At 40.4% G+C, this 12,689-nt stretch overlaps 1 protein-coding gene across 1 annotated transcript in view; it reads left to right on the plus strand.

Moving 5' to 3' along the window:
- The window catches only part of SPTBN5 (spectrin beta, non-erythrocytic 5), a 98,762-nt gene that overhangs the window by 24,444 nt on the left and 61,629 nt on the right, over nt 1-12,689 (plus strand). Inside the window, exons 21-31 of the mRNA XM_049825339.1 lie at nt 11-175; nt 928-1,154; nt 1,754-1,940; nt 3,226-3,426; nt 4,603-4,719; nt 5,294-5,457; nt 7,091-7,223; nt 8,025-8,170; nt 8,891-9,005; nt 10,949-11,059; nt 12,227-12,406. Coding sequence (XP_049681296.1) covers nt 11-175; nt 928-1,154; nt 1,754-1,940; nt 3,226-3,426; nt 4,603-4,719; nt 5,294-5,457; nt 7,091-7,223; nt 8,025-8,170; nt 8,891-9,005; nt 10,949-11,059; nt 12,227-12,406 — 1,746 coding nt within the window. The remainder of the gene's footprint in view (nt 1-10; nt 176-927; nt 1,155-1,753; nt 1,941-3,225; nt 3,427-4,602; nt 4,720-5,293; nt 5,458-7,090; nt 7,224-8,024; nt 8,171-8,890; nt 9,006-10,948; nt 11,060-12,226; nt 12,407-12,689) is intronic.

A 12,689-nucleotide genomic window follows, 5' to 3' on the forward strand; every position in this document is an offset into this window, starting at 1 on the left:
GTTTCTCCAGAAAGGAAATCAGCTGATTCAAGACAAACATTATGCTGCAGTTTCTATCCAGGAGAAGATGTCAGAGCTTCAAAAGAAGTGGAAAGAATTGTATGGCAAAATGATAGAGCGAGGTGACAAGCTGAGACAAGCTGGGCAGCAAGAACAGCTCATGGAACTGCTCCAGGTCAGGAGGTGATGGGGAACAGAGGGAAGGAATGGCCTAGGAGCCTGGTTCTTCTGTTGTGTGGTCCTCACGAAAAAGAACAGAATACCATCCAGATAAAAGTGTATTTTAAGGTGCCCATTTTGTCTACAGTCTCAGGATAGAAAACCCAATGTAACGCTGACGAGGCTCACTCCAAAGCTGTGAGCAAGTCAACAGTGCCAGCACAGCACCAAGACACAAAGCTCCTGAACTCATGCTCTGCACTGCATCTGTGTGGCCATCCTGTATTGGGAAGACAATCAAAACTCCCTGTATGGGTCAGTGCTGTGCAGACATAACTGCTTGCTTGGAGTCAGTTCGGGGGTTGGAGGCATGGCACTGTGTTAAGTACATTGCCAGCCAGGCAAATAGTATAAGAGGAACAATGTGCTGTGAAGCTGTTTCAATACCAGTATGTCACGGAACTGCTGTTGTGTTGTAGCTACAATCTGAAGCCTTTGAAGATTGTTTTGTATCATGTCACTGAAGATAGTTCAAAGAGACTGTTTTTAATGATGTGCTTTAGTGTCTCAGAGAGAAGAGTACTCCAAAACAGTGTGCAAAACAAAATGTTCTCAGGAGGTGCCTCTTAGAGACACCTGGCCATCATGTTACAAAGAAAGGACATATGGATTTAAGAACTGTGTCCAGAAAATGGTCGTGGGAGGGGCTGAGTGAGAGAAAGTTATGTTGGAAGGCCAGTACAAGTGTGCTGTAATCCTTCCTGGCAGGATGCCAAAAAGAAGATAGAGAAAATTGAGAAAGTTCTTCAGGAATGTGAGACAGGCCATGATTTGCGCTCCAGCCGTGATCTACTCAAGCAGCACAGACAGCTGGAAAATGAGACACGTGAGCTGGCAGAGAAGATGAACTCTATTGTATCTCATGCGAGGAAAATGGCTACCAATCACTTTGACTCCCAGAGGATTCTGGATGAAACACAGAAATATCTGAAAAGGTGAGGTGTCACTCTCTTTTTGTCTCCACACCTTGTGACAAATAGCATTTTTTGATCTCCCTTCTAGAAAATGTCTTTTCGTTTATTAAGTTTAACCCATATTCAGGAATGATTTCTCCTCCCAGTTGTACCACAAGTGTGCTTTGATCTGCACCTACACAGCTGCATGTTGACCCACCTCAACCTTTATTACTGGACCTTGCTCCTTGCCTGTTGCCCTCCACCTCTAGTCCTTTGCTTATCTACAGGTCTCCCACTGCTTTCTAAGAGGTGCAGTGATCCAGCATTTAATACTTTCTAAGAGGTGCAGTGATCCAGCATTTAATACTGTCTAGTTCCTTAAAACATCACAGGACAAGCCTACAACTTCAAAAGCGCAATCACTTCCTCTGCTTATGTTTAGTGTTATTGTATAAGTCTACGTCCCAAAAGTGGCCTTCTGGAAAAGAGATTCTTGTATGTGCAGCCAGCACATTGAAATTTAATTCCAAAGAAGTGTCCAGTGTTTTTTAATCTTCACAGTGGTATCATAGCCTAATTTCCTTGGCAGAATCAGGATAAAGCTTTGTTTTAACATATATTTAATGGATGACCCCTAGGTTTGAGTCTTTGCAAGCACCTCTTGATGAGAGGCGTAAGTTGCTGGAAGCTGCAGTGGATCTCTATGAGTTCTACCATTATCATGACATGGAACTGAACTGGATTAATGAGCGATTGCCTATTGCCCATTCCACCAACCGTGGGAAGTCCTTGGATGTGGCTCGAAGCCTGTTGCAAAAACACAAGGTAACTTGTTTAATCAAGGGTGTTATATTGGCACATTGCATTTCACCTCAGGCTGCAAACCAGCACCTGCACACTTCTCCTTTACCTTCAGGAAGGCTGTTGCAAGCAAAATATATTGCCACACTTTCAATGAGTACATTCACTGATTCCAGCACTGGCCCAGCTAAAATGGTTCCAGTGGATTGAGACAAGTCAGCAATGTGTGATGATTTTCACAGCAAACGTGAAATTCCTATGGGAACTGCAAAAATTGTCATATATTGCAGTATTATTATTATTATGAGAAGTTTTGTAGCTCTTCCCATTAAAAGTGACTAAAAAGTTAGCATACCTCACACTAAATAGAAAAAAAAAATGAGGGTTTTGCTTTGTGGGTTGATCTGGCTTGAATATTTTGGCTGTTACATGCTCATTCTATTTTAGTTCTATACTTACTGCTTCATTATACATGCAGTCTTGAGGTATGTGCATGCTAGATCCTCTAGGAAAGCATAAAACAGCCATTTAATGTTTATTTTAGTTCTGTACTGCTTGTAAAATGGTTTGAACAAGTCACAGTCAATATATTTATAAAGACAAGTTAACACTGATTTCTGGAGAGTTTGATTCTTTGTAGCTGTTCCTCACAGCCAGAAGGGCACCTTAGAGCTACCCTGCACCACAGGCAACACTGGATTTTGCAGCACCTGGCTTGCAGGTTCCATGAGAAGGGTTGTAACACCAGTAGGGAGGCTTTATGCAGCAGGAGTGTAATGATTTTCATGGTACTGTTGTCAATGTCTCTCTTCCCATCATCCTCCAGCCCATTCATCTTCTGGGATATTTTATTTTCCCATCAGCAGCTCAACACTCTTTTCTGAATCCCCCAGCTTTGTGTCTCATCCTTTGGCCTGCTCCATCTCCCAGATCTCCCTGGCTGCTGGGCAGGGGAAGAGGCAGGTGCATGGTAAGGAGAAGGGGCAGGATCAGGCCAGACGACCAGGCTGAGGACTTCAGTGAACAATGCTGAGGGTGTAGGGAAGTTAAGTGATGTCTGCTGCCACCTTACAGACTCTTATCTCCGCCCTCAATGGCAGCACCAAGAGCCGAACATTATACAAGTGGGGCAGGGACCAGTGGCTGAGGCTGCAGCTGATCTTAGAAACAGGCAGTCCTTCTGTCCACTGGCTATACTCTGGCCACCATCACCAGCTGCCAGTTTTGCTTAGGACTAAGAGCACATAGAATTTCTTTGTCCTCACATATCCTTCCTTTATTCCTATTTTTTCTTTTATCTCATTCCCAGGAACTACAGGCAGAAGTGAATGCCCACAAACAGCAAGTCCAGCGGGTCCTGGATAAAGGAAAGACAATGGTTGTAGGCCAGCACCCATCAGCTCAGAAAATAAGTGAGAAATGCCGGGAGCTTGTGACTGCCTGGCAGGGCTTGGAGAAGGCCTGTGAGGAAAGGATGAAGCAGCTGCAGCACTCAGTTGGCTTCCAGGAGGTACAAATTACAGCAAAGTGCTTACACGGTAGCTTCTTCAGACAAACAAGAAGACCAAAGTTTTAAAGTGAATAACAAAACAGCTTTGCTAGGACTGGTATTCACTTCAGTTGCTTGAGGCCAGACTCGTGGGAATAGAGGGCTGGGTCGCATAGCTGAATGCAGCCCCCAGTTTAGAGCTGCTGCTCTAGAGGTTTGCCTTAGGCTCTGTACCCATCCCTTATGGTTGTGTGTAGAACACACATTTCTCCTAGTAGTAGCTCCTTTCTCAATACCTTTATACAGCCTCAGGATTTGACCTAAGTAATGCAATGGATTCTGAACTGGCCCTTCATACTGGAGAATTATAATAAGGAAAACAGACAAGAAGGGATCTCTTGTGCCATCCAATCCTTAACTGTTCCAGGCAACAATGTTTCAGGCAACAAAATGAGGAACTGATAACACTCTTTCACTCTGAGAGTGAGTTAGGACTTTTGACCCTATTATTTTCAACAGGAAACTGGACCTTTATGTTTAGCCTGTTTAAATAAAAATATTGCATGCAAATATTTGTCTCGATAACCCAAATTTTCTGTCATCAGTGGGTCATGTAGGAGTGCAGTTATTCAGATAACACATGCAGTTTTGTAGACATAAACAGCATTTGCAGAGTTCATGGGCCCACCTAAAGTATGTTCCCTGGAGAATTTGAACATCTGTCTCTCATTTCCTCCATCTATCAAAATAGCTGTCCGTACTATAAGCTTTATGAAGCCTGATTCTTATAGGTGATTTGAACTCAGGAAGGGGAAGGAGAAATACCACACTGATATTATACAGTAAGCCTCTACCCTGAGTGAATAAGGTAAAGGAATAGTCAAGTAAGGATAGTGATGTGAAGAAAGAAAAGTGAGACAACCTGAAACTTACTGCCAGAGCTTTGAAGCCTGGAGAATACCTTAGTTATCCTTCACTGAAGTCTTCTATCTGTGGCCTCCTTCACCTTTGTATGATTTGACAGAACAGTGTGGAATAGTAGTTCTTGGGATTAAATATTCTTTATTTGTTATTTATTAAAACATTGCAGTACATCTTACAGTGCACCCCCCATTTGGAATTTATTAGGTCAAAAAAACATCATGAGTATTTTGAAAATTGAGGTAGAAACTAATTTGCTTTCCCTTTAACTGATAGTTTTTAATGAACACTTCAGACCTGGAGGCTTGGATTGCAGAAAAACATCCACTTGTGACAAGCAAGGACTATGGTAAGGATGAAGATGGAACACTGAAACTCCTCAAGAAACATAAGGTATTTCTCTGCTTAAATTCTGTACGCTGGCCTGATCTTCTTGTTTGTCTGCAGTTGTAAAATTTTCTATCTATCTCATTGGTACTTAAGTGTCCAAGATATTTCACATTGATGTATGTCTACATGTGAATGGACTGATAGAAGAGATCAATGCAGCTTACTAATATGGTTGGAAAAAAATGTAGTTTGAGGAAAAATGAGAATGGTGAATATTGTCATCTTATTTTTGTGAGGCCAAAACTGACTATGATCTGCTATCTGCTTTTCAGTGTCAAAAAATGCATGCAGAAGCCAGATAGAGTATGATTCCAGGAATACTTTTCTCTGCTTAATAATGTATCAGGAATTTCTAATTGTCTTTACTCACCTAATTTGTTTGAAGTTATGTACAGTTTTTTCAAAAAAAAATATCGCTAGAAAACTATCTAAAATTGATGAAGTCTTGGAAATGTCACATGCTTCCAGAAATTTTTCTCCTCTTCTAATTTCTCAATTATTACACCTTAGGCTGGTGTAAAAGTTCAAACAGTGGATATCTTGGACAACTGGCTCTCAATCCTCTTTTCTCTGCCAGGCACTGGAGCATGAGATTGCAATTTACCAAAATTTGATGAAAGGACTGAGTGAAAGTGCCCAAACTCTTCCTGTTGTGGGCTCCATCCAGTACGTTGAGGTTGATGCACCAAAGGAACGAGTAAATTCAAGACTCCAGGAGCTGCAGGAACTAGCAGCAGCAAGGTATAAACTAGAACTGCCCCTTGGATCCTAGGTTTGATTCAAACCCACTGACATCGATAAGGGATATCTCCCAGTGCATCACTGGAATTTAGATCATATCCATTATCTCCTCTATTTTCAATTGCATGTAGGAAATTGCTTGCTTCTTTCTATATTAGAATTCTGTGCACCTATGAGCTTTTCTTTATTGCTAAGCAAGAACTCTACATTTTATTCAGGGAGTTTTACTACATATTAAGGATTTGAAGCCCACAAATTTACCCTTCATCATCCTCCCTTAAGGGCACTTGAGATGCCGGATTCTGACTTGTCTTTGTGGTATTTGGAATCTGCTATCAAAAGGAAAAAAATAGTTTAAAAGATTTCCTTGGCATTGCTTGAAAATTACTTAGTTCATTACATAGCAGAAGGGAGAAATTACAGTTCCACTTGTCTTTATGCCCAGTGGCTGTGCTAATATAGGAAGGGTCTTATTCTTGAATGAGTGATTTACTTCTCATTTCACTTCCTTTCTGTTATTGTTACAGTAAGATGTTTACAAAAGGACAGTTTTCTTGTACACAGAGTTTTTAAACACTTCTGGTTTGTTGTCAGGAAGGAACAAATGTCTGAATACTTTAGGTTTTTCCTCCACAAAAATTTCACTCAGAAAAGGAATAGGGCTCTGCAAACAGAATAACAATAAATGAGACTGAATACTAGAATAATTAAGCCTAAAGGAAATGCTGATATTTTGCCTTTTGTTTCTATTCTTGTTTACAATTAAAAAAGTAAAAGCATCAATAGAAAATCCTGTGAATGAAAAGTTCAGGAAAAGAAATAGTCTGTCTAGAAACATCAAAACCTTTGTGTGTGTTGAACACAGAAATGTTTTCTGTTCATTCATGCTTAATGTTAACCTGGGTCTCATGGTGCCTTATTGGTGCTCTAGTTTGTACCTCTGATCTGCATTCTCCTTGGTGGGCTGGACTCTCTCAGCAGGCTACATCCCTTGTGATGAGCATTTGTGATTAAACAGGGAAGCCAGGTTCATCTTTCCTGAAATGTTTGCACAATGGCCAGACAGCGTTAGCAGAGGGAAACTCGATATTTTCTTTACTGTGGAAGGCCTGCAACATGTCAGGCTGTATTATAAGATACTCTAGACAATCAGAAATACACAGCAGGTTGCAGCAATTTTGCTGAATGGGCAATATGAGCAGAATAGCATAAAATGGCTTTCATAGCATTTGCCTTCCTGATGCACCATCTTCAGTTAGAAAGATTTCCTTTTCATTTTCATAAGTACTACAATTATCTTTAGAAAGACAGATCAGGACAGATCTGGAAAAAAATGAAGGGTATTCTCATGAGAAGAAAAAAAAAACAGACCACAAAAAGCACAAACCAGAGAGAGAGCTCAGCTAGGCACAGTGTTCTTCTGGGAAACTCAGCCAATGAGTCTGACCTGGCCGACAGCTGTCATCCTACAAACATAATTTCCAATCTTGAGAAATAAAGTCAGTTCTTTCATTAAAGAGAATTAGTCTTGATGGTGAGAGGTTTGGGGGATTAATACAAAGATAGTTACTGATTGCCCTCCTCTTATATTCCCTTGGTCTAATTGTATTGTCTTGTCTCCTTCCCCCAACAGAGGGAAGAAGCTGGATGAGACTCTTGTCTTACATGAGTTTCTACGAGAATATGAAGATCTGCAAGACTGGATCACTCAGCAGAAACAAACAGCCAGCTCTGAAGACTATGGAAATGATTATGAACATATCTTGGTGAGTTTTTTGAGTAACAGATCAATAAAACTGTATGTAGTGAGACTGTAAACAGATTCTAAGGTTGTTGTGAAAACTTATAAAATAGAGTAAAAAGTAAGTATAAATAACTGGTAGACTGGAAGAGAAAAGGGTGAAGATTGGGTGGGAAGCATTGACTTGTTGTGACAGGCAGGCAGCATTGCCATGGGGGCTGAGCTGCATGAAACAACAGCATGCCAGAATGTCTACACATTCAGAGAGCAGCTCCTTTCTATTTTTTAATAACCAGATATTTCAGTGTGGTGTCCATTAAGGATTTTTTTCATCATAAATGCTGCTGTACAGACATCTACAGCTATACCTCTTCACATGGCACAGAAACTAATCTAATGTGAGCCTGTTAGAAATCAATAGCCATTCAGAATCCTCATTTTTGTAATTTATTTCAAAATATCTTGTGTCCTAAATCTTAAAATCAGACTACATTACCCAACTATAGTACTGAATACACATGTGCATTCATGAAGTGCAAACATATAATTTAATAATTTAAATTCATTGTACATTGAATTATTGTTTTTATCCCTGGCAATAATGTTTCTGCCTCCCATCTGCATCGCAAACCTCATGTTTTGCTAATAGTTTGTAGGTCCTCATGGTCTTTGGGGGTAAAATCCAGTCATTCTCTGCATTTTCTCCATCTCCAAATATGATCAGTTTATTACCTGTCTTTTGGCTGTGCTCTGATAGCTGAGAAGGTATGTTTGTGAAAATAGAGCACTCAGAATGCTTTTTTTGTTATTGTTTTTCCTTCAAAAGCAACTTTGTGCCAAATATGACACGTTCCGACACCAGTTGGAAGCAGCTGGGAAAAGAGTTGTGGCTTGCCAGCAGCTGGCAGACAACTTGCTGAACTGTGGGCATTCTGAGTCCCGGGAAATTCGACAGAAGCAAAAAGAGCTAAGGTAGGAGTCTTGTGTTATCTCTCTAATGCTTTGTCCTTTCAATTTACTCTCGAGGAGGAGGAAGTGAGAAGGAATTAGAAAAGGATAAGGCATGTCCTCCCAATTCTCTAATTGCAAAGTATGCAGTTTGCTCACTGATACGGAGCTGCTGCCATGCCTCATTTGAAAACAGATTACTATAAGGCAGACATTACCTGGTTGCTGATTTGGCTTCTTGTAAATTGCATGAGAAGTGCTTTACAAGTAAGGGGTGAGTGAATTTCCTTTGCTCTTTGAAACAGGATCACCTAACTGAAAGGCTAGGAGTTTAGTTGCTTCTTTATTGCTTCTGATATTTGAATTTGAATCCCATGACTGATCTGCAGAACAACATTAAGATGTTCTGAGCTTTTTATGTCTGGCATTGGTCCAAACTGGCCCAAAAGAGAAGCATGAGGGAATAGTAGAGTCTGATTCAGTCGTCAAAGTCCTGCATATAAAACCTGAAAAGCATATTGGAGAGGGGCACCCTTATATAGGACCATCTATTTAAGTGCCTGGAGCACAGAGGAAGGCATGGACAGAGTAGGGTGAGACACATGCTGCCCCTCAGAGAATCACTCTAACAGAATTTAATGGCAGGAATTAAAAACAAAGTAAGAGGAGGTCTTCAGACTGTTAATCTTCTTTACTCCTAGTTTAAATGTTTTACATGGTTCTTTTCCCCATCCTCCCTTGCAGGAACTCCTGGGAGGAGCTGTTGGAAATCACCAGATTACGAGGTGAGCGGCTGAGAGATGCTGAGGAGATTCACAAGTGTTACCAAGATCTGACAGATGCTCTAGCCCATATTAAGGTAAAAAATAAGGGGAAAGTCTCACGCAATACAAACTTCATTTCAGCTTAATTTGTGGAGTATTCTTATGATTCTCAGTGTGCTTGCTGCTGACTTAAAAAAAAAAAATCTCAGTAAGAAACATGTGTGATTACTCAAAGTGTTAAAAAAAAAATAAACTCATGGGTAATCCTTAGATGCCTGACTGGTCACCTTATGAGAACCATTGGTGAAACCAGGTGCACCTAGAGTTGCTGATCTGTGGGACAAGCTGAGAAGACCAGGGCTGCATATAGTAATTTTGTTTGCAGTCATCAGCCTTAAGAAACTGTTTACTGCCTCACTGTGGTGGTTCTGTGTACACCATTGTAGCTGTATGTGCTGAAGAAAGAACTGTCTTGTGAAAAAGGCGTTTGTCTGGATTACAGTGATTGTTAGCCTGGAAGGCTGTCAGGCAATCATGTGACCTGATGTGAAAAGTTGGGCCAAAAATATTTTCCTCTCATTTCAGTGCCCTGTACTGGCAATAATTTCAAACAGTCCCAGTGTGAAAACTGGGGGGAAAAGTCCCAATGAAAATCTTCAGCCTTCTGTTTTATCTGTGCATCCTGAAGAATTTCACAGAGAAACAACATCCTTGCTGTAATGAGAGGTGTGGTTTCCCTAATGCAGATGTGTACAGGAGGCAGTGATCCAACAGAGCTTCCACTGTTTGCAGGGCAGCAGGGCTTTGTTAGGTTATGTGCAGTAGATTTTCTACTTGCTTGTGCTGGCAGAAGCTGCCCTATTCAACTATGTTATTACTGTTTCCTTTCCCTGTGGTGAATGGAAAGTCAAATTCGTAATATTTCACCATATACCAGCTGGGGCTTTCAGAACCTGGTGTAAATTTAACTTCAGCGATGAAGTAGTTAATTCTGTGGCAGGGACAAGTGATAGTTCAGAAACACTTCACAGACCAGCTGTTGGTTTATCCCCATGCTAAGTTTGGTCTAGGCAATCAGTACACACTTCTAGCATCACGTCTTGTTAATAAGCTTCATTACTGAGAGGGACAGCAATTCAGTGATCTTGCCTATCCCTTACTGTGTACCCTGGTCAGATGTCTACCAGGGAAAGCCATTTCTTATAGGAACAGAGTACTACAAGATCTTGCTTAAGTCACCAACTCCAGTGCCATCATAGCATAGACAACTACAACATGCAACTTCTTTTACAGCACCTTACCTAGATGCATTGTTGGTACCCCAAACCAGCCTGTGAATCTGTTACAGAAATGCACTTCCCCAATGGTTAGAAATGTTCTGCTAATTTTCACCTAAATTGACCTGGAGCAAGTTTCTAATCATTTTAGTCTAGCAACAGTGGTGTCCTCCAGCTGAAGCACCTTTTCTTTTTGCTTGCTGTGTTCTCAGTGCATATCTATGTAACATCCCCTCAGAATCTTTGTTGAGCTAAATAAATGTTAAGTCTCCTTTTATGTGATGGTCTCTCCATTTCTCTCATCTTTACAGTACTTTTTCCTGAGCATGTGTAACTAAATTTTTATCTAAAGCTGGTTCACATATAGACCACCTGTATCCCAAAGAATGGCCTAAAACTGTTGGTTGTCAATGCTACTTTAACAATTCACTATGTCACTGCAGTAGCTATTCAAGATTGATTCCCAACACAAAGCCTGCAAGACTTTCTCCTGTATTGTCTGATCAAAGAAAGACTTGAAGCTTCATCTCTCACAGTCTGGTTGGATAGCTTAATCACTAAGATACTTAGAAGTGAGTTACTAGGAAAGATGTACTAGGACAGATTTTTCCAGCTTCTTTTTACCTGTCATAGTTGAGTAACCCAGGATGTCCTAACTGTGCAGTATGAGTTACACTACACAAAATGACTAAAATAGGCTTGTAATGTGTTTTACTTGGACGTAGAAAGCGGCAAAGCTTTTTCTGATTTCTTCCTCCTAGGAGAAGTCCAAAAGTATTCCAGATGACGTTGCTAAGGACATGAGAGGTGTACAAACTCAGCTCCGGAACCATGTGGCCCTGGAGCATGAGCTTTCTGGGAATGAGCAGCAGGTAATGAAAGTAATTTGTGGTCTTTAATGTGTAACCAAAATTCAAGTTTCCAAGACAGTCATAGTAATAATTTAGTGTTGTGAACAAAATTATTACAGGCTCTCTGTGAGGGACTGGAAATCTCTAATAATCTTCCTTAGTCTTCTGCTTTTTCAATATGTTCAAGGTTTGATGGCAGTGATAAAGTAGGTAATTTAAAACCTTACAAAAAAGGGACGTATTATAACAAGCACTGACTATTGAAGTGATTCATAGGGATATTTTTGATCACTGTTTTTGAAAAGTATGATTATACCAGGCTTTATAATATGCTTACTGTCTCCTTCAAAGTGTTCCAGGTGATTACAAGGAAAAATCCAGAATCTGTTCTGTTTGCAGAGAAACTGAATATTCCTTGAACATAAAATGCAGTAATTGACTATAGAGGATTACAGAAGGAAGGATGGGGCAGCAGTCTGGAATTTTCAACAAGTTGAGAGGGGTAGGAATCAGACTGTGAGAAAGAAGGATAAGGCTCATTATACAAACTTGTGAAAAGTTTCAGCTCATGAGAACAGCTTCCTTGTATATAGGAGATTTGTTTGGCTTCAACTAGACCAATAAAATTAGTATGAGTTTTCTCTTCATCCCTTTGTTTAGTAAATGTGATGGTATAGTTAACACAGCTTGTGCTATCTTGAGATTACTGAAGTAGTTATTCCAGTATTATTTATCAGTGGCCTCGTGTCTTGGCCTTGTGGCAGTTTAACACTAGAATTGATCCTACCAGCTGCTTATTACTTTTAAAGGCAAAAGAGTATGAGATATGCGTGAAGGGAATGTAGTCACAGTTAATCTATATGGTCATTGAGGAAAACAAGGTATGGTTAGCTATTATTTGCATTACTCATGTAATAAATGATATAATAAAAAGAGAAATGAAATCTGCCTGCATATCTGAAAAATCACTGTTGTGATGAGCCTTAGCAAACACTGGGTGTCACTGTTATTCCATAGAACTGAAATTAGGGAAGCTTTTGTTTAGCCTGAGAAAAGTTAGGTCAGAATATGTTGTTTGAATTGTAGTTTCATGTACAATTAACATAGCCCTTATCATAACTTTTCTGATATTAGCTGAATCTTTATGACTCTCTCTTTCCTACGCTATTCTTTTGTCCCTGTGTATAGCTGCAGGAGCTGATCCACTCTGCTGATCGTGTGCTGACACATTGCTCGAAGAAGCAGGTAGAAGACCTGAAAGCAAAGCAGCAGGCAATAGTGACCAACTGGAAGGCCCTGAAGTCTAAAGTGGAACTGCGCAAGAAACTTCTGGAACGAGCATACAAGCTTTACCAGTTTCAGGCACATGTAAGCACTTCTGCCTTCTGCCCATTGGTACACAGGGGTAAGGTGCCTTCGGTGTGTGTGAATCACAGGTGTACTTCCAAGCTGCAAAGGTTCATGTAAAAGGCTGCAGGCGCTATCCGTGTTACTAATCAAGTATTAAAGTGCTTGTAGCTATTTAGAAAGGTGTTAGAGGATCATGATCTTTTACCTTCTGTAGGAAGGAAAGCTTGTATCCACCTGTGTATGGGATAGATAGCTGTCAAAACAGGTCATCATTTCTTAAGAGTAGCAGTAGTCTTTTCAA

This window comes from Accipiter gentilis, chromosome 22, assembly GCF_929443795.1.
Source record: "Accipiter gentilis chromosome 22, bAccGen1.1, whole genome shotgun sequence".
Taxonomy (NCBI): Eukaryota; Metazoa; Chordata; class Aves; order Accipitriformes; family Accipitridae; genus Astur; species Astur gentilis.